Here is a 21,853-nt window from a genome sequence, read left to right as displayed (position 1 = left end):
TACAACATAATGAGGTAAATATAATATTACCAGATAAAAACTTAATATATAAGTCAAGCTTGAATCATTCTGGAATAAAAAGTCAATATCATCTGTCAAAATAAAGATTTACATGAAAAAAAAATTATATTATTACGAGTACAGGTTATTTAGATTTAAAGGCATAATATGACCACAGGTGTAATTGTATAATTAAAAAGCATAAAATAAAAGTAAAGATATGTCTATGATAACTTTATGATAAGGATGATATAAAGAGAAAAAAGGTTTTGGTTTTACGAAAAAGTATCTGTGGTCCTAATAGTACTTGTCATAGCTTATGATGAGTCCAAACATCTCCATCACTGCTTTAATCCCATCAGCCCCACAGAGTTGGTGTACCTGGGGTCTCATGCGGGGGTTCCAGCGGGCGTAGTATGCGGTCCACAGCTCCAGATGTCTGGAGGACACCAGCGGATACAGAACATGGTGCTCGTAGTCCACGTAGAAAGGGTTGGTGAAGTCCTCAAACTGGCTGTGAGGGGACGACAGAGAAGAGGACATATTCTGATCATTTAGTGTTTAGTGTCTCTACTGTGACATGTCTCCATGCTTTAGTGTTCAAAAAGCTCTTTATTTATACTGCCTGTGCTGCAGCACCTCTTTTCACCCTCTGTCTGAAACCAGAGCCCAGTCTGCTCTGATCAACAGTTTAGAGATGTGTCGGACATGTCCCTCCTCTTAGCCTACCTCACCTCATACATGTGTTGAAGCGCTAGCCAATAGAAGTGTGATTATTACGCGTGTACATTCACTCCTAATACTTAAAGTACATTTTTCGAATAGTACTTAAATACTAGTCTCGATGCAGAACTTTACTTGAAATTGAGAATGTTTACAGTGTGGTATTGGTACTTTTACCCCCCCAAAAAAGGATCTGAATACTTTTGCCACCACTGGTTACATACTGCAGCGATGTGACTATGTTACTGAAGTAAACAAAGGAGTCCAATGGAGGCGTTTCAGGGGGGGGGGGGGAGTACATGCACACAAACCTATAGAACACACTACAGGAAAGAAACCCCAATAGGGCCTATTTAAACAGTCAGAATGGCTCCTCACGTGATCAATTTTGTCCGGGTGAGGAGTATTTACCTGTTAATGTAGGACCACAGGGACACAGTCTGTGTCTGCACCTCCTGCACAGGACACAAGAGTTTAATCCAAAACATTCCTTCAATGTGACATTTATCTGAGAGAATGCTACACCTGCTAACAGAAGAATACCTTGGCTGCCCGCTCCTGCTCACTGTTATAGAGGAACGTTCCAAACAGACAGCTGTACAGGTGGTCCAGCACTGTGATCAGGAACAGCTCGTTGAACTCAAAGGCTGCTGGGAACTGTAGTCAGAGGAACACAAGTGATAAGATTGAGTAATTGAGACTATGTACACAAGAATAGGCTCATATGTGAATTGTGTGCTGCTTTTTGAAATGGTTCTGTCTGGTTATGACATGTCTGGACTCTGGGGTCAGTCGTTTTTGAGGTGTTGACTGACCTGTCGAGTCATCTGCCACACACAGTCGATGAACTGGACGAAGAGAGGCGAGCGCTCTGAGTTAGCATGGTTCTCATCACCGTGACCCACGCGCTGAAACAGAAAGCAACACTTTCAATAGACATAACACAAACCTTGGACATCAAGTTTTACAGGGTTCCCGCGGGGTCTTAAAAAGTCTTACATTTGATAATATGAATTTAAGGCCTTAAAAAGGTCTTAAATATGACCAAAAAAATAAGAAAGGTCTTAAATATGATTTAGAAGGTCTTAAAAATTATCGGATTTGAAAGGTACTTCTGTGTTGCGATCGCGTCTAAAATGTGTTTTGGGTAAAATGTCCGGGCTGCAAAGTAACCAGTACGGTAAGAGCCTTTCAGTTCCCCCCAACAATTTGTATTGAAATAAATCAAAATGGAACCAGTAATCACTAACTTTGTTTACCCCGGCCCCTTATCGGAGAACACCCGGCTAGTAACCTAGCAACCAAGCTTCAGCTAGCGGCAGTCAGAAACTCATGTCTCTTCGAATCTACATACAAATAAATATGGGGAAGTGTAAGTTCAACCGTATTTGGTTGGAAAACATCGAATTTAGTGCTTGGTTGAAACCAGTGGAGGGGAACGTGTTTGAAGCCCGCTGCACCTTTTGCAAAATAAATCAGTGTTTGTTTTGTAGCGTTAGCTAGTTTAGCGTTAGCTAGTGCAGCAGCTCCCGCAACAACACCGGGGGACCTCCGGGCGACGTTTGGGTCTACGTCAACCCTAAAAGCGTAGGTGCTGTAGACGCTAAATACCGTAGCTAAACACCAATCATACAACAGCAACGATGAAATAGTGTAGCCAAGGCAGCAGAGCTCTGAATATAGCTCTTGTCACTTACTCACTCACTCATAATCGATATCACGATTATTAAATACGATTATTCATTGACTTTGAAAACATCAATTTATTGAACTTTAAAACAAATAATAATTTGAACCTTATCTTTTTAACTGTTGATTACCCTGAACGTATAATTCAACTGAAAAAGCAATACAAAAATTAATTTAATAAATACTAATAAACAAGATCAACAAATATTTTGGAGCGCACTTCCACAAGCTACTAAACATATATAAATATGATAAATAAATATAAATTAGACTCAAATTAATTAGATTAAATATGTTGTCACTGTCACAACCTAGCAAAGCTAAATAATTTTTTTTTTCGATTATGTTTTTGTAATTGTGGCAGGCCAAAATCGTAGTTGCGATTAAAATACGATTAATTGCACAGCCCGAACACACACACAAGCACACAGAGACACACACATACACACTTTTTGGCTAACACAGTTCTGTACTGTTATGCTGTTGTGTTCAGTCATTGTTCTTATGTTGAACATGAATACATTTACTTTGTAAGTTATTATGGGACGTATTTCTTCTTTTTTTATTTCATACTTTCTTGCTGTGAAATAGGTCTTAAATTCTATTCAAAGTGGTCTTAAAAAGTCTTACATTTGAGTTGGCGAAACCTGCAGGAACCCTGTTTTAATTTTGTGTAATAAATAAGTGGCAGTAATATGTTATATAATGTGTAGGAAGGGTGATATAAGCATAAAAAACTATTCTGACATTGCTTTTCTATTCATTTGAGGTAAACTGTGCTGGTGCACTGTGCTTCTTTAAATCTTTTGTGGATCAAAATAATAAAAACCTTCATACAAATAGTTGTTTTTTTATATATAACTATGAGTCTGACAGCATGTTGAATATAAAATTAGTACAATAACTACAGGTAGATATAGTTTTGATCATGAATCAATGGTGATATCATCAGAATAACCACTTTTTTCTTACAGCAGCAAACTTGTGTCCAAAGCTAATCCATTCCTTCTCCACGAGAACCTGCAAACACACATTATTATTCAGTACAGATGGAAACTGCGGTGTAAAGGTGATATTGTGATGCAGTGTGTGTGTGACCTGGAAGCCTCTGAGCGTTCTGTAGTGACTGTCCAGCATCAGCATGGCCAGAGAGGTGAGCTGCGCGGTGCGGTCCCAGCCGTCGCTGCAGTGCACCACCACCGACGACTTCCCTGACTCCAGCTTATCTGCCACCTTTGCTGCTCCTGATAACAACAACTACACACAACATGTACACACGTCAGTGAATTTACAGTAGAATAAATGAATAAAAGACCCTCTGCTATACTGAGTATTGTGTTGAAGATGTAAATTAGCAAACTAGCAAAAATCATCTCTTCTAATTTTGAGTCATATCTTTTATCCATGGTCCTTGTTTAATAAAGACAAAGGCAAGGCAAAATCTTTCAACACAAGGCAATTCAAAGTGCTTTACAAAAAAGAAAAACATTAAAAGCATTAAGAAATAGTGCATCGGATTCACATTATAAAATGGTATTTAAAAACATTCATTTAGGCGAAGATCAATTCACTTACTCCAACTTGAATTGGACCATAGTCTCCTGGTGGAATGGTGAAATGTATGTGTCATCTGCATAGGCTAACTAATTGTTGTTTTTCATTATCTGAGCCAGTGGAACCATTCAAATGTTAAAATGTTCAGCTCCTTCAGGACATACAGTGGGGTAAAAAAGTATTTAGTCAGCCACCAATTGTGCGAGTTCTCCCACTTAAAAAGATGAGAGAGGCCTGTAATTTTCATCCTAGGTATACCTCAACTATGAGAGACAAAATGAGAAAAAGAAATCCAGAAAATCACATTGTCTGATTCTTAAAGAATTTATTTGCAAATTATGGTGGAAAATAAGTATTTGGTCACCTACAAACAAACAAGATTTCTGGCTCTCACAGACCTGTAACTTTTCTTTAAGAGCCTCCTCTGTCCTCCACTCGTTAACTGTATTAATGGCACCTGATTGAACTCGTTATCAGTATAAAAGACACCTGTCCACAACCTCAAACAGTCACACTCCAAACTCCACTATGGCCAAGACCAAAGAGCTGTCAAAGGACACCAGAAACAAAATTGTAGACGTGCACCAGGCTGGGAAGACTGAATCTGCAATAGGTAAGCAGCTTGGTGTGAAGAAATCAACTGTGGGAGCAATTATTAGAAAATGGAAGACATACAAGACCACTGATAATCTCCCTCGATCTGGGGCTCCACGCAAGATCTCACCCCGTGGGGTCAAAATGATCACAAGAACGGTGAGCAAAAATCCCAGAACCACACTGGGGGACCTAGTCAATAGCCGCGTTCACAGCGGAGTACTTTCCCACTTTAGTTCCGATATAGTTCCGAAATGTCGCGTTCACACCAGGCTTGGAATTTCGTCATTTTAGGGGCAAGGCCATTTGGCCTTTGGTGTCACACATTTTTTCAGGGTGCAAAGGCCATTGAGGGAAACATTTGGATTTGGAGCTTACAAATAAATAACTTTACTTTTTGATAAGAAAAACAAATCACTGTTTTAATATCAATAATGTCAAACATTATATCATCATATAGGCCTATGCCTCCTTAGTATTACCGTATATAAAATAAAATACTTTACTTTGAATAATTAGTGTTTGGTATGTTTTCCATCTACTTCTCCCATTCATAAAATCAAAAAATCTAAAATTATATTAATATGTAACAAATATATTCAATTTCAGAGCAGAAGAAACAGCCTTCAAGGGTCAAACTCTGCACATAGTGTGTGTGTGTGTGTGTGTGTGTGTGTGTGTGTGTGTGTGTGTGTGTGTGTGTGTGTGTGTGTGTGTGTGTGTGTGTGTGTGTGTGTGTGTGTGTGTGTGTGTGTGTGTGTGTGTGTGTGTGTGTGTGTGTGTGTGTGTGTGTGTGTGTGTGTGTGTGTGCTCACAGCTCTGGACAAAAGTTAAACATGTACAAACCACAGACTGTCATGGCGAATACAATCGCTGCTTTAATTATGTCTTTCGGACGTTGTTGTGCGCGTGGACGGAGCAGCTACAGGCTAGTTTAGCCTTATTGATCCATTCAGAAAACACACATTTAAAAACGTTTTTCGCTTGCCGTCTTGTCTGCAGACTTGGCAAAGCATTAATTCATGTTTTTTTACTAACCGGTATCAGTATGTAGTTACTTCAGCATCATTTCGAAACGTGTATTACAATTTAAATCACGGTAAAATAGATTAATTTTTGTCGTAGTTGGTTTCCTCCACAGTATTTACATTGAAATAAGCCCCGCCCCCTCTCCAGCGCGTCCTGTTTGATTGACAGGAGTAAACACAGCTGACAGCCGCGGTGAAACTCCAGCGGTTAGAGCGATGAGAATGCTTGCATCGCGTCCGTTGTGAACGCAGCATAATGCAGTTATGAAAACACTGTTCTGACGCTTTTAAAGCAACTTCGAGATTTATTCCCGCGGCTGAGGAGGAGGCTGTCGTGCCCCTACAGGCATGTCTGACGGAAAAATCACAACAGAGCAATCGCTCTGATCTATAGACACGGGACTATCCTACTGCGGGCACTAATATGACTTCACTAGCGTTGTTTATACGGCATGTCTGACGGAACAATCACAGCAGAGCAATCGCTGTGATCCACAGGCACGGGACTATCCTACTGCGCGCACTAATATGACTTCACTAGCGTTGTTTACGCTGGAACTTTTGACAGGGGCACAAAGGCCACTTTGGCCGTGAATTGCATTTTTTTTCACAGGGCATCACGGCCAAAGTGCGGGGCAACGACGGCCATGGCCGTCGTGAAATTACCCACCCTGGTTCACACCAAAAAGAGCCGGAACTACAATTAGTTCATGAGAACCTTTTTACCCCCTTTTCCGTCCCTGCTAGAGAGCAGGAACTCTCATGCGGCTCTCTTGTGAGAAAAGATCTATATTTCTGATTGGCTGGGCGGATTGCAAACCACGCCCCGTAAAACAAAAAAAAAGTGTTATGAAGCCACCATTTTATTATCATCGCATTATTAGCATTAGCCCAGCGCAGAAACACAGAGACACTAACTTATGGCAAAACAAAATAAAACATGGGAGCGGTGGAGATGAGGAGGTGTCGGCGTTCTGGTGATTTACTCGGAAGGCTTCAGTAGAAGCTGCTGGGAGTCCCAGCAGCTTCTACTGAAGCCAGTCCCCAACTCCGGGGACTTCCGGCCGGGGATTTTGGGCGGCAGTATACGCCATGAAGTTGTTTGCGGCCTGCCAGTAAACCCAAAGCAGAAGAAGAAGAAGTGACGTCAGCGGCTTCATTTGCCTAATCCACCTCCAGGGACTTATTCCGGTGTGAACGCGATCTGTACGTTCTCATGAACCTTTGTGGGAAAAGTACAGCGGTGTGAAAGCGCCTAATGACCTGCAGAGAGCTGGGACCAAAGTAACAAAGGCTACCATCAGTAACACACTACGCCGCCAGGGACTCAAATCCTGCAGTGCCAGACGTGTCCCCCTGCTTAAACCAGTACATGTCCAGGCCCGTCTGAAGTTTGCTAGAGAGCATTTAGATGATCCAGAAGAGGACTGGGAGAATGTCATATGGTCAGATGAAACCAAAATAGAACTTTTTGGTAAAAACTCAACTAGACGTGTTTGGAGGAGAAAGAATGCTGAGTTGCATCCAAAGAACACCATACCTACTGTGAAACATGGGGGTGGAAACATCATGCTTTGGGGCTGTTTTTCTGCAAAGGGACCAGGACGACTGATCCGTGTAAAGGAAAGAATGAATGAGGCCATGTATCGTGAGATTTTGAGTGACAACCTCCTTCCATCAGCAAGGGCATTGAAGATGAAACGTGGCTGGGTCTTTCAGCATGACAATGATCCCAAACACACCGCCCGGGCAACAAAGGAGTGGCTACGTAAGAAGCATTTCAAGGTCCTGGAGTGGCCTAGACAGTCTCCAGATCTCAACCCCATAGAAAATCTTTGGAGGGAGTTGAAAGTCCGTGTGGCCCAGCGACAGCCCCAAAACATCACTGCTCTAGAGGAGATCTGCATGGAGGAATGGGCCAAAATACCAGCAACAGTGTGTGAAAACCTTGTGAAGACTTAAAGAAAACGTTTGATCTCTGTCATTGCCAACAAAGGGTATATAACAAAGTATTGAGATGAACTTTTGTTATTGACCAAATACTTATTTTCCACCATAATTTGCAAATAAATTCTTTAAAAATCAGAAAATTAGATTTTAGTAGCGCCAAATGCTACTCCTTCCACATACTTTCAGCTAGAGACTTCATTCCCACTTTACACAGACCTATTCAAGTTGTATTCAGATTTTTGATATTTTTTACACTTTTTAAAATTTTAGTTACTTAGTTTGGAGCTTGGTAAAGAGGCCTTCTTCCGATTTTAACATTAGTGTGTATTGCGCCGCTCGTTAAGTCTAGAGTGCTTTGATCTCAAAACAGAGTGGAGGAGAGCTTGAAATTCGCGCCCAAAAACGTTTTAAACCTGCCATAACTCCCAAACCTATCACTCCTGGGACATCATTTTGATGACAAATGTAGGAAAACCTCTGCTATGTTAAAAAATATATATTTATTTTAAGCAAAGAACTTAAAAAAAATACTCTCGAGGACGGGGACGGCCGTGAACAATTAGTTGCCAGAGGTAAGATTTTAGCTGGCACCCCCCCCCCCCCAAAATGCACTCACTATGACTCGCGCATGCATGCACGTGCACGGTTGTGGCATGACCACCAAAACAGAAAGATATGGACACAAGATGTGTGCAAATGTATTTAGTATCCTATCCATTTGAACATGATTTAAGTGGGGGGTGGACCTCACCTCCTCTAGGGGGTCCGGGGGGATGCTCCCCCGGGAAGATGTTTTTTTAAAATATTGAAGTTAAATGCATCAATCTGGTGCACTTTGAGAGCAAAATTAAGAGATCTATGGAAACATCTCTCAACATCAATATGAAACAGAACTGTAAACAGATTTTCGTTTTCTTTATGGATATTCTACAAATCACTCTCCTTTTAAACTCTATTCTTGTTTAATAACAACTTTTGTTTACTGTCATATAGTATTTTATACCTGTTTTTCATCTATTCTCTTATTTTTTTATAGCTATAATGATCATATAAAGGTGTTCCTTTACCTCACTGAGGTTATCAAAACCGCTCAGTCTTTAAGGAGAGAGCTCTCTAAAGCTCCCCGCGGCCGCTTACACAGTAAATATGTTTTTTGGGAGTTTGATTTATTTTAAATTAACACAAATACAACATTAAAACCTATAATTGCACACTAAAACCATTATTTAAAAAAAACAAACTATTTCACATAAACCGCTAGTTTTTGCTGGGGCAGTTCAACTTGATTTTGGGGGGGGGGGCACCATAGTTTATGGGCGCTGTACGCAATATAGACGCAGTTCTGTTAGTATAAGATAATAAGATGTACTTGGTTGATCCAAAATCGGGAAATTCTGTTATGAAATATAAAAAACAAAACTTTTTTCCTTCTTTTTCCCCCCCCCCAATTTTCGGCGCCCCCATGGGTTGATGCGCCCTTAGCGTTCGCCTATACTGCCTTTGCCAAGGGCCCTGCTTGAGGACAAGGAAGTGAGAAAAACTTCACACGTCTCCATTAAGGCCCATTGTAAATTTAGCCTCATCTTTCCTCAGTGCGCCAGCTGCACTCCTTCAGATAAACGGCCAAAGGAGCCACATTATTGACCCGAAAGTACACAAAAAGCACACTAAAACGCTCATCAGGGTCCTGACATGCTCACAGCGTAGACATTTTACCAATAGTAGCTAACGTTTTTCAACAATAGTTAGAAATGTAAGAGGTTTATTTCTCATTCAGAACAATGGAAAGGCTCCAAGCGTCAGATTCACAGTTTTTAGGGCCTGTGGAATTACACCTGAGTCAAGAGACTTGTCTACTATGTGTACAGTAGTATATCTGAGGCCATGCAATGAGAAACCTTTTGGAAAAATCCTGTTGGTATAACAGTACCAACAGTACATAAATAAAAATGATGATGTATTGTGTGAGTTACCCGTATGTACTCCAGCCAGTGTGTCTGATCGATAGCAGAGTGCCAGTGGGCCTCATCTATGGTGGGGTAAACCACGTCCTTCATCTTCCTCAGGGACTCCCTCATCACATGGATGTTGGGGATTTCCAGGAAATTAAGCTCCACGTTTGGATAGAAACTCTCACTTTCAAACCCTCCATCCTTCGCCTGCAGGAGTGAGAATAAAGGCAAATCAGTTGACGTGTAGCTGAGGTAAGGGGGAGGAAACAGGAAGGACGGATGTGTCGTACCTTGTTGGTGACTGCTACACTGCTCTGCCGGGCGTCAAAGATGGTGAGCTTGTGGGACTGGGCGTTGGCGTCCATGATGATTTGGAGGTAATGCTCGTCCTCTTTGCAGCGGCGGTCTGAAGGGCCGACTAACGGCTGGCTGCAGCGAATGATGGTGGCCTGAGACTCTGGGTGGATCCAGGACAGGACCTGCAGGAGGAGCAGAGCCAGGTCAGAACCAGGGGGGGCTCAGAAAAAACATCAAAGAGCCACAGAGCTGATTCTAAACATGGTTTTAAAGGGTGTTTTTGTCAATACTGACCGGTATGCGGTGCTTTGCTCGGAACACAGCCACCCGCTTGATGTCGTCTTCTGCGATGTTGGTGGGGATGACCAGGATGAAGGGGTAGGTGTCACACAGCTCATAGCTGCTGTTCATCTTACTGAAGGTCCAGCTCTCATTAGGGAGGCCCTAAAAAAACACCCAACCACATGAGAGAAACCATTACAAAAGTATTACATGTGATATAAATACAAAGTGTTTCATGTGGGAGAGAGAGGTTTGTTGTGGGAACGCTTGCCTGATTCTTAAAACCATAATCATTTTTTTGACTAGAATAAGGTTTATATGCAGATATCGTTTCACTGGAGGATTTTTATACTACTTGGCACTGGGTTATTTTGGTTCCCGAGATATCAAGTACCAATACCCTGCCAGTGGTACTGGTACAACATCAGAGTCATGAGTTTGTCTTTTCTAACAAAAAAACGTTTTCCTTGCCTGTTGCGAAATCTTAACCTCTCCCAGGGAGACTAGAGAAATAGTGTTACTTATAACTAACCATGACTACCCAACACTAGAAAGAGAAGGGTGAGCAAATACGTATTGAGTTGGTTGCTATTTAAAACCTCCCAGCTATTTGACACAAAATCCTATAGATTGGACCTTTAAATGTCAAAGTTTTGCAGGAAGCGTGGAGTTTCATTGCCAGCAACTTCACAGCAATTACAGAAAATGGCAGAGGAACTGATAAGATTATTTGTGTTCAAGAGAAAGTGAGAGCACCAAGGAGGATTAAACCTAATCAACACATAGCATGGTTTTATAACTTGAGTCTGTAGAGTCTTCATATGTTATCAGAGAGAGCTGGATGTAACAGCAGCAGAGTGTGTTACGGCCCGTCAACACAGCGGCGTGCGTTGAAAGCTGCACCATTCACTTTGAATGGGGTGACGTCACTTTTCGCCGAACTGCATTGTGGGAAGTGAAGCGGAGCTTTGCTGGCGTGGCTCGCTGCAAAAGTTGAGCAATGTTCAACTTTTGAAGCCTCGGCAGAAGTGTCAGCCAATCGAATCATATGCCAGTACAAGCTCTAGCCAATCAAACCGCTGCTTGTGTGTCAGGGGCGGGAGATTCATGTGAGTGGTTGTTGGTCGAGTTTCAGACACGCCCGCCGGCAAGCTTCAACGCACGCTGCTGTGTGGACGGGCCGTCAGAGTGTCAGTGAGTTACCTGACGTCTGTACTCAGCTGTCGGGTCGTACACCTTCCAGCCGTCCACAGGAAACTGCTCCTTGTACAGGAAGGCAAACAGAGGCTGCAGGAGGGAGACATAGGACAAGTGTAAGTATTCAGTCTATCAAATTCACATCATGTAGGAGAAGTCCCTCATTAATATCGGAATATTAGTTGCACTATTAAGTCTTGATTCTTTCATTCAAATAATTGATCAGTTCGTGACTATACTGCCACATCTCCACTATGTCCGATATCATTATCATCATTACAAAGACACTCTGCTTTGCAATGTCAAGTGCAATAGTATCATGTTAAATTACGTATCTGCCATTATGTTTTGTGTACCGTTACAACATCGCTCCTAACTGCACAGTTTCCAGTCATTATTTGTGCATCTTTGTTTCTTGTAGTTTGTGGTTTAATTTGATCTTTTACTGCATTGTACAACTTTGTTACGATTATTACTGTATTTATTTTTATGTTTATTGAACTCAATGTTTTGCAACTCCCGCGCAGGAATTTCCTTTGGGAAAAATAAAGTCTTATCTTATCTTACAATCCCATCAAAACATCCCAAAACCAAAAGAATAAAAACTAGCTCCACATGTATTATTTGTGACTTTAAAGTGATGTTCAGTTAACAATAATTGATATATCATTCTGAAATGGGCTGCCTGCATAATGCCTAATTTTACTTTAGGTTTGATTTTTCTATGCCTATAGTTAGATTACAAATGCAATACTTTAACATGTAACAGAGTATATTTACACTTGGGTATTGCTACTTTCAGCATTCAGTGCACACACGTCATATCTTGCCAACCTGAGTAAACACATGTGATGAGACTGACCAGGCTGTGTGAGAGGGGGAAGGCGTGTTTGGCCAGCAGCTCCACCACGTCTGGATTACTCTCCTCCGTCTTATAGGCGAACCTGGGACTCCTCATGTCCTGACGCAGGGACATGACATCATTAATCATCAGTGCTATTGTAGACTCATCCCAGATTTAAAGAGAGGTGATTCTTTAGTACCTTGCAGACTAACTCCAGTCCTTTGGTGTTCTCTCCCTGGTTGGGGACACTGATGGTCTCCAGTCTGCTGATGACTCCCAGGTTCACATCCAGGATGAACGGAGACTCCTGGAGGAGCACAGGGGACATAAACACACAGTTCTACACAGAGAAATAGTCCAAGGATGTGAATTTAATAATGAATAAGATATTGACGTACCCTTTCCACACTGGTGAAGTAGAGCTTGTAGTCTGTTATGGTCAGGGTTCCATTAACCAGACCACTGAAGGGACAGATGTACATCACATCCTTCACTGCACGTCAACACAAACACACAGAGGCACACAAAGGTTTTCATTTAGGGCCGGGGAGTCAATATGTACATATGCTGTTCTGTTTTAAAGACGTCCTGTTGTACTTTTATGGGGGGTCAAATTCTGAATTAATAAAGTAACTAATAAATACCTCTGTAAAATAAATATAGTGGAGTAAAAACTACAACATTTGCTTCCAAAATGTATTAGAGTAGAAATGTAAATTAGTATTAAATGTAAATACTCGGGTAAAGCACAAATACCTCAAAAAAGCTACTTTCCACCGCTGTATGTACCTATCGCGCTTCTTTTGGCTAGTGCTCCAACACATTGTCAGTGATAGGCTAGTGGTCCAACACATTTTCAGTGATAGGCTAAGGCGCTGGACATCATTAGGCGGTTGACCAATCACAACAGAGCCGGCCAGCTAACCAATCAGAGCAGACTGGGCTCTGGTTTCAGACAGAGGGTGAAAAGAGGTGCTGGAGCACAGGCAGAATGAGAGAAATAAAGAACTTTTTGAACATTAAAACATGGGGACATGTCCCTGTGGAGACATTAGATACTAATGTGAACCTGGAAATGAGCAGAATAGGGCCCCTTTAAAAAAAGATCTTGAACATGGACACTGTGATGAGCTTACCTGTGGTCTGCACTGTTTCTCCTGGCAGCAGAGGAACCTGGTTCTGGGACATAGTGACCTGCGCCCCGTACCTCAAAGCAGGAAGGTTCTGTAGAACAAAGACCAGTAAGTGGGGCTGGAGAAAAAACAGCATGCAGCGGGTAGACCTGCTACACTGACACAACACCGTACTCAACATGGTGCTACTGAGAGTTGGAGAGCGGCTGTACAGAATAGTTTATTGATGTAAACCTTTTCTTAGTATTTCATTGAGGGCTGCACAGAAGTGTTTTTGGACTTTGTGATCTAAACTTAGGCCTTTTTAAGTCCAAAACATTTATTTAAAAAAGAGAAATCTAGGATAGCACTACTTAAACAAACTGTAACTTCAAACTAAATAAATGGCTTCTAAATGTGCATTTCCTTTTTGAATAGTTTCCAGTGGCTTTTAAAAAAAAAAAGTCTTCTTGGAAAATGACAACTACTGCAGGCTAACCTCTGTTAATGAGAGTAGAATGCGTTAGTTAAAGACAAGCCGTGGTCTGCTTGGACAACACGTGGATTCACACTGCAGATGGATGCCATTCACTATTCAAGACTGTCCAGCAGAGCAACATAAGGAAGTTAAGAGAAGTTAAACTTCATGCAAGTTACCTCAGACGAGCGGTAGCAACAACCAATCAGCTAGCTCTACTTATTGCAAAAATAAATATAACATCACTGAGAACACACTGTTTGCTTTAAGTGCTGGTTCCCAGAACGACAAAGATAAAAGAATGGAAAAACACAATACATTTGATATATACTGTCTATTTAACTTATGTAAGATTAATGTCCTGCCTTCTCTAGGGTAACAATCAGCAGGCATAGGATGTCAATGTTATTCTAAAGATGCTGAAACATTGATCTGTATTAGTCAATGCATGAAGAGGCTTGGGGAGTAACAGATTACATGCAACATGTGATTATGTAATCAGGATACAAAAAAAGGTAACAAATAAGAAATCAGATTACAGTAACATTTACAAATAAATAGAGATTACTAGCAGGGTGACAGTGTTACAATACATTTTGAAATAAAGGTTGATATATTATAGGTAGACGTACTGAATGAATTTCCTTTATGGTTTATTAAAGAAAAATACAGTCTATGCTTTTGATTATTGTAATAATGATAAACAGCATTTGTAAACTATTACTACCTTTTTATATTAAGCGAAATATCTTGGTTTCTTCTTTTCTAAGGTTACATACATGTTAAGTAAAAACATTTTATTGTTATTTATTTTCTCTTGTTTTTGTTTGCATTGCATTTGATATTGAGGTAATCTAAAAAAAAAAAATTTTTTTAAATCCTATGGCGGGTTTAGAAATGAAGCTACCTAAAGAATGTTAAATGTGTTAATGAAGAATGGTCAACATAAGGTCAACATGTATACAGCAGAGATATCCCTACTTTTAGTCTTTCAGTCAGGGGTCAATACGGGTTGTTAAAACTCCAAACCTGTATACTACATTGTTGTGTACGTTGTGGTATAATGTGTTATTTGCTGCCATTCCTGAGTGACAGACAGAAGGAGAGGAGGAGGCATGCAGAGTGAGGAGGAGGAGGAAACAGGAGGAAGGACAGACAGACAGAGGCAGAGAGAGAAACTTGCCGGAGAATCAGAATCACTCTCTCCATGGTAACAGAGCTCTTCATCTTGTGAGTCTTGCTGCCGGGCAGAGAGCCAGCATGGAGAAAGTGACAGAGAGAGAGAGATAGCAAGAAAGAGAAGTTATACAGTAATCGGACATTGTTGTTAATGATGGATCTGGCTATTATGTTAAAGTCCCACTCCTTGCATATTCCATATTTAAACACTTTATTGCATTCACAACAATGTATTCTAAATGTGCACAATCAATGCTAGGCTCTCCTGTTACCGCCATGGCTCTTAAAAATCAAAGTTGATAACATTCCTGTTACCACAAGCCATGTTATCTGCTAATTCTGAGGATTTTTAGAGATCTCTTTTTAAGATTTATAGAGCAAACACAAAATCGTATAATGTCAAATAAACTGTAACTATGTTGCTGCTGCGGTTAAAGAGGCCCTATTCTTTTTGGGGGGTTTTCCCTCTCCTATAGTGTGTTCTATAGGTTTGGGTGCAAGTAAATGGCCTGCAAAGGCTCAAATCCCTGTGTTCCCTCCAGGGGAGTTTTTTTCTCCCATAAACACTCTTTTTGTTGAATATATCAATATTATTATGAAAATTGATAAATACTTTATTTTAACAATACGGTATTCTGTTTTTCACATTTGTTATTTTTTATTAGTTTTTTTCAATCTGTTCGAAATAAAGATGGAAATGAAATGAACTTCTATTGGCTAGCGCTCCAAGACATTGCAAGTAATACGCTAAGGTGCGGGACATCTGTAAGCGGTTGACCAATCACAACAGAACCGGCCAGCTAACCAATCAGAGCAGGCTGGGCTCTGGTTTCAGACAGAGGGGGAAAAGAGGTTCTGCGGGACAGGCAGTATGAGAAAAATAAAGAGCTTTTTGAACTTTAAATCATGGAGACATGTCACCGTAGATTCACTAAGTACTAATTTAACACGGTTATGTTATCTTAGCAAAGTGCATTAGTATGGTAATATGCTTTAGTTAGTACAACTGATGCAGATTGGAGGTATTAAATGATTAAGTATTAACTAAAACCTCATGATGGAGCTCGAGTAAAGGTTAGAGGACCACCAATGTTATTGTTCCTCATCCTGAACAGGGCCGAATCAAATTTCATGACAATCCATCCAATAGATAGACTTTTTACTCTGAGCCTAAGTGAAAGACTGGCCGACACTGTTGTTCCTTCGACAGTGTGACAGTACATTTCTAGCAAAAAATACTTGAATGAACTCTGTTGTTGTAAGATCCCAGTGCGGAAACTGGAATTCAGGAATGTTACCGCCTCAGTGAAAGAAGGACACTGTTTGTAAGGGTAGAGGACAGAGAAAAGGCATGGAGAAAGGTACAGAGAAAGAAAAAGAAGCAGCAGGCATCAGGTTGAGCTGGAGGCAGAGTTGGAGACTGTTCTGTATACAGAGGGTCTGCTGGAGGAAGCACAGTAAATCTGCCCTCAGCCACCACTGACAACCAACTCTCATTTTCATGCAGCTCAGTCACATGATCACATCCTGTTCACTTTACACAAAGCCTGCTCACAAATTCAAAACTGGACTGAAACATACTATTGTTTCACCCATTCACCACATACTGTCATTATTGGACTTTAATATTTAAGAGCTTTGCTTTTAAATTGATTTCCCATCAAATGTACTGTATCACAGTCCTGTTCACAAGAAGGGCATTAGTCATGTATCAGAAGACTACAACTCTTACCCTGGGATTCAGCCTCTTGGACACCTGGAGATTGACCCTTTCATGCATGAATTATGAAAGCCTCACTCAGGATTTTTACCAAGTGTTTTTATTGCTCTTGGGGCATGAAAAACAAGATTTTAACTTTAGTTTATTTTTATCTAGTTTTTTCAAATTTAGAAAATAAATGTTTTATATATCCACTCAGGTGGACAGTATGCGTTTAAAGTCTAAACTGAAAACTTGTCAATTTGGAAACAGTTATAAATAAATATTTGCAAACTTAAAATTACATTATAATAACTTAAGTATATTGATTTAAGGCCCAAAAAGATATTTCAGATGAAGTATTTTCAAGAAGAACAGTAGCAGCAACAGTATGAATTTTAGTATAAATATAGCTAGTGATGCATGACGTCCACTTTAGTGGACAGGTGAATAATCATAATTTCCTGCAAACATAAAATCAATACTTTGACAATTAGTTGTTACTTGATGTCACCAAATGTTGTATACCTGCAGGGAGCGCTTTCCATGAAAGGATTGGCAGGATATCGGCAGGTGACTTGGTCCATCTGGCTTTCTGTCGTTCATCTTGGTTTAGAGAAATGTATCATGCACTTTCACTGACTTTCCACTGAGTGGCAGTGTATGGGACGATGTACTATGTAGTGGCTGATGGTGCAACTATGCCATCAAAACCCATGCATATACAAGGAAACACCTTTTGAAAAGCTGTCCACTGTAGTAGCCTCTATGCGTGAAAGGACACACCATACAGCACATACACACACATTTATAAATGTAGTTTATATGGAATGGAAACGACTGTATTCATTAGGCGCTTTCACACCGGAGTACTTTTCCCAGTATAGTTCCGATAGTTTTTGAAATTTTGCATTCACACCAAAAAAAGCCGGAACTAGAACTTAGTTCATGAGAACCTTTTCACCCCATTTTCAGTCCCTGCTAGAGAGCAGGTACTTTCATGGGAGAAAAAGGTTCCCATTTCTGATTGGCTGGGCGGATTGCAAACCACGCCCCGTAAAACTCGGAAAGTTTTGTGAAGCCGCCACATTGTATTTGCTGGCATTAGCATTATTAGCATTAGCATTAGCCCAGCGCACCAACGGAGAGAGACTAACTCATGACAACACAAAAAAAAACATGGGAGTGGTGGAGTTGAGGAGGTGTCGGTGTTCTGGCGATTTACTCGGAAGGCTTCTGTAGAAGCTGCTGGGACTCCCAGCAGCTTCTACAGAAGCCAGTCCCCAACCCCGGGGACTTCCGGCCGGGGACTTTGGGTGGCAGTATACGCCGTGAAGTTGTTTGCAGCCTGCCAGTAAACCCAAAGCAGAAGAAGAAGTGACGTCAGCAGCTTCATTTGCCTAATCCTCCCCCAGGGACTTATTCCGGTATGAACGCGATTTGCTCTTTAGTTCATCAGAACTAAAGAGTTCTGATGAACTAAGTACTGGGAACTAAGTACTGGGAAGTAAGTATCGCAAAGTACTTGGTGTAAAAGCGCCTATTGTCTGATTTCAAAGTGATGGTTACTTTTTCTTTGTGTTGTGACATGTAATTACATTCTGTATGAGGTGACGGTCGGGTGCAAACACAAGAGCTCAAAGCAAATGCAAGAAAGTGGATTCAAATGTTCAAAGCAAATAGAAAACCTAAAACCTGAGAAAAGAGATGCAGAACAGCAAATACTGTTTTGTGAAAGCACATTCAAAACCAAGCAACAAAAAAAAGCGCAACAAACTTCATCTCAGAGAACAAATAACTCTCCATGCACTGAGGCTTTTGACACTTCTAATTAATTGCTTTAAAGAGGATTTTGCATAAAATCCACCACCTCCAGCTCTGGCCATTGAAGAGAATTCTCATGGAAGAATATATTTAGATTTTTGTCTAACTCTAGGAATTCTAATAGAACAGAAACAAATATTATCAGAATGGCAGACCAGAATCTGGACAGTGTAGTAATATTATGGCTGACCAATTCCACATATTCTGGAAATGTCAGGTAATCCAAATTTAATTGGCTAATTATAATAACAGAAATAAATTAAATACTGGGCTTTGTGATTGATAACAGTTTTGCCGGAAAGTATTTAGCTAATATACCAGCTGAATTGAAAGTTTGTGAAAGGACCTTCTTAAAATATTACTGATAGCTAGCAAAAAAGCTATTTGTCTTGAGAAGGAAGCTCCAACAACAGGAGAATGGACAAACATTGTACATTACTTGCTTCATATGGAGAAGCTGACTTTTTCTTTAAGAGTCTGATGTGATACATTTGACAAATACTGGTCAATATGGGTTCAACACATGAAGAGGGTTGGTACATAATCCAAGGAGAATGTTCTGGTACAATGAATGTGAAACTTCTTCCTGATGTGGGATTCTCTTGCTTAAAAACTCTACTTTACACATATGTTATACATCTTCTGAGAATGAATACTGGACTGAGATGGACATGGATTTGTTGTGAACTCGTTTTGAGGGACGGTGCCCCATGGCACAAGACTAATGGCTGAGGACATATTGATGTGCTGTATAGCCTCTGGTGACCTGCATGTAGTTTGTTAAGTTTTATTTGTAATGTGTTAATAATTTAAAACAGAGTATAAGAAAAATAAATAAATGGGATGAGTGTGTGAACACAACAATGGCGTATAAGTAATTACAGTGTTTCAACAGCTATCACTCAAGCGGGGAAACAAACATGTCCTGTGGCTGAGAAGTGTATGCTGCTGAGAGGCGGAAACAGAAACAAGCTGCTCAGCTTCTCTGAACAATGCTGTGATACAGTACATTCACATGGGCTACACACACAAAGCTCTGCTCACACAACAGTGCAGACATGTTGCCATTTCTGCGGGTCTTACCATGAAATCTGGTCTTCTCCTAGCCTATCAAAACACAAACTGATGAGAAATACAGTCGACAGTGTGTGTGTGTGTGTGTGTGTGTGTGTGTGTGTGTGTGTGTGTGTGTGTGTGTGTGTGTGTGTGTGTGTGTGTGAGCTACCTTGTTGTCCCTGTTTATATCTGACGGGACCGATCCTGAGATCTGACTGGAGATGGTGGCTGCGATCAGCTGTTTACACCACTCTACGTGAGAACCTGTAGGACTGAAGGAAGACAGAGTTTATAACATATTCACAAAAACTAAACATTTTTTCCAAATCCCTCCCTTTTGTGGTATAATGCTGTTCTGAAACATGCTGGGTGTGTTGAGTTGAATTGGCTTAAATGAAACGGATAAAATGAAACAAACACAATGTTAAACAGTGTGAAACAGTGTTTGTGTTAAATCAGAGGAAGTGAGAGCAACATAGTGGTGTTTATAACATGTACTGAAGCATTGAATTTACCATGTGAACAACCGTAGCAAAGATTTCTGCCCCATGCAATTATTTAATTATTATATAATATAATTGATTGCATCCATATTGTGATAACAAGTTCTGGACAGTCCAAAGAGACTTGTAAGTAGTCTTGTTATAATGGGATATGTTGAATGACTGCCATATTAATGTTAAGATTCAGGTTAGAGAGAAGAAAAAAAATCAAATTCTGACAAAATATAAGTTTTGTTCGGATGAAGTTAGCAGACTTCGTTGTTATTTTGGCTGTAAAATGATGCTAGTATATTTGTTTACACCCAGTATTTGGAATATGTTAATATAACAGCCAGCTGCAAGAACAGTTTCTATTCACCATCACAGGAAAAAGTTGTAAGTATTTTATATTTTACTGTAACAAGAACATTGACATTCCATAACATTAAGACTTTTTTTTCATGTCATAATGAAACGTTTTTTCTACATATAAAAGGCAACCAGTGGTTTCACGTTGAGGCCCTGTTTTGCAAAAGTTACCATTCTTCTGATAATGTATGATGAAGAATGATGAAGTAAGCAAGTACAATTTAAAGAGAGGGAGGTGTCAATCAAAAACATGTCGTACACACCTCCACTCCAAGGGCCTAATTAGGCTGAGAAGTGAAAACACCTGTGTAGGTGGACATTTATACATTGCATTTTATATTAAGCTAATATAGTGTATATTATAGTTGATAATTACTAAATATTAAACAAATACAATTTCACAAAAAATGTGGTGATATGTTTAGGAAAAAATTCAAAAGAAGAGAAACCAGCAGGGATATTGGATTTTTCCTTAACACAGAAAACACCCCATGCCTACTGTTTTATTTATATATTAAACATTTTATTTGTGATAAATATTAAGATAAATATATTATCTATTTATTTTTTCTTCGTTTGTTTAGTTTATTTACTTATTCATTGTACGTTGGTTTGTTATTTTTGGGTAACTAAAAAAGACAGAATTGAATGCTATACAAATACTATCTGTATTTTGTTTTGTTATAGTTAATAGTTTGGACCTTTACTGTCACTGCATCAATAAACATATTAGCAATAGCATCGCATACAGTAACGTTTTGGCGGTAGCTACTAACTATATAGTAAGCTAGCCTGTTACTGAGCTAACGCTAGCCGTTAGCTGTCTGTTAACCCACTGTACACAATATCACTGTTTTCCAACATGTCAGGCTGTCGCATCCTGTTGTTTATTAGTATGAAAATATAGGTTCACTCGCTATTAGCTACTCTATAATAGCTACTGTGACAGTAACTGTAGACCGTCACTTACAACTCCGGTCATAAATATAGTAAATGAATATGCAGTAGCCTTGGCTTATTGGGAAACAGTTGTAGAAGCGGTTTGACATCTGTACTGTATCCAACCCGAATTAAAGATACGACCCTGTGATAAAGGAAATATCGCGACATTTTACGGGGAATTAAATATTAAGGAAGAGCAAGAAAACCGTAAATGCACTACGTATAAACTATTATATCAGGTCTGCTGCTCACCTCTCCGGGGTTTCACCGGTGTTTGGTCCTGAGCTCGGCAAGCCCCAGGGCTTTCTGTTCGGCCCTGCTGCTTCCGCCGCCCCGGCAGCTCCGGCCTGTTTCTCCATCTGTCTACTGTCCCGGAGGTCGCTAGGGGCGGAGGCGGATGGTTTCCCCTGATATGAGGAGGATGCGGATGAAATTAAACCTCGGTGCGATTCCAATGTCCGCCCTCCGCCGGTTAGTTCTGTCAGGGGGCCAGGCTCTGTGAGGTGATTGTGAATGCTTCCTGTTATTTGGTTATTTGTGCTTCCTGCCGGAGACTGCCTCTACCTCGCGCATCTCTTCCTCGCGCTGTAGCTCCACCCACT

The 21,853-nt window shown here is 40.4% G+C and overlaps 1 protein-coding gene across 6 annotated transcripts in view; it reads right to left on the bottom strand.

Moving 5' to 3' along the window:
- mtmr1a (myotubularin related protein 1a) overlaps positions 1–21,853 on the bottom strand; it is a 23,471-nt gene extending 1,618 nt beyond the window's left edge. The window contains exons 1-18 of one of the 6 annotated variants that reach the window (XM_079670527.1): positions 21,504–21,853; positions 19,628–19,730; positions 19,486–19,509; positions 17,107–17,184; positions 13,247–13,334; positions 12,509–12,603; positions 12,310–12,417; positions 12,129–12,227; positions 11,273–11,356; positions 10,082–10,231; positions 9,781–9,969; positions 9,512–9,697; positions 3,511–3,669; positions 3,385–3,432; positions 1,539–1,631; positions 1,267–1,380; positions 1,135–1,178; positions 382–514 (exon numbers count right to left, since the gene is read on the bottom strand). In XM_079670527.1, coding sequence (XP_079526653.1) covers positions 382–514; positions 1,135–1,178; positions 1,267–1,380; positions 1,539–1,631; positions 3,385–3,432; positions 3,511–3,669; positions 9,512–9,697; positions 9,781–9,969; positions 10,082–10,231; positions 11,273–11,356; positions 12,129–12,227; positions 12,310–12,417; positions 12,509–12,603; positions 13,247–13,334; positions 17,107–17,184; positions 19,486–19,509; positions 19,628–19,730; positions 21,504–21,610 — 1,902 coding nt within the window. In that variant the 5' untranslated portion in view covers positions 21,611–21,853. Of the gene's footprint in view, positions 1–381; positions 515–1,134; positions 1,179–1,266; positions 1,381–1,538; positions 1,632–3,384; positions 3,433–3,510; positions 3,670–9,511; positions 9,698–9,780; positions 9,970–10,081; positions 10,232–11,272; positions 11,357–12,128; positions 12,228–12,309; positions 12,418–12,508; positions 12,604–12,866; positions 12,975–13,246; positions 13,335–14,883; positions 14,941–17,106; positions 17,185–19,485; positions 19,510–19,627; positions 19,731–21,503 lie in introns of those variants that run through there. The other 5 variants (XM_079670528.1, XM_079670530.1, XM_079670529.1 and 2 more) reach the window with 5 other exon arrangements.

This window comes from Notothenia rossii (genome assembly GCF_949606895.1).
Source record: "Notothenia rossii genome assembly, chromosome: 3".
Taxonomy (NCBI): Eukaryota; Metazoa; Chordata; class Actinopteri; order Perciformes; family Nototheniidae; genus Notothenia; species Notothenia rossii.
The sequence above is the reverse complement of the archived record's forward strand: the minus strand, read 5'-3'. Positions and strand labels throughout refer to the sequence as shown.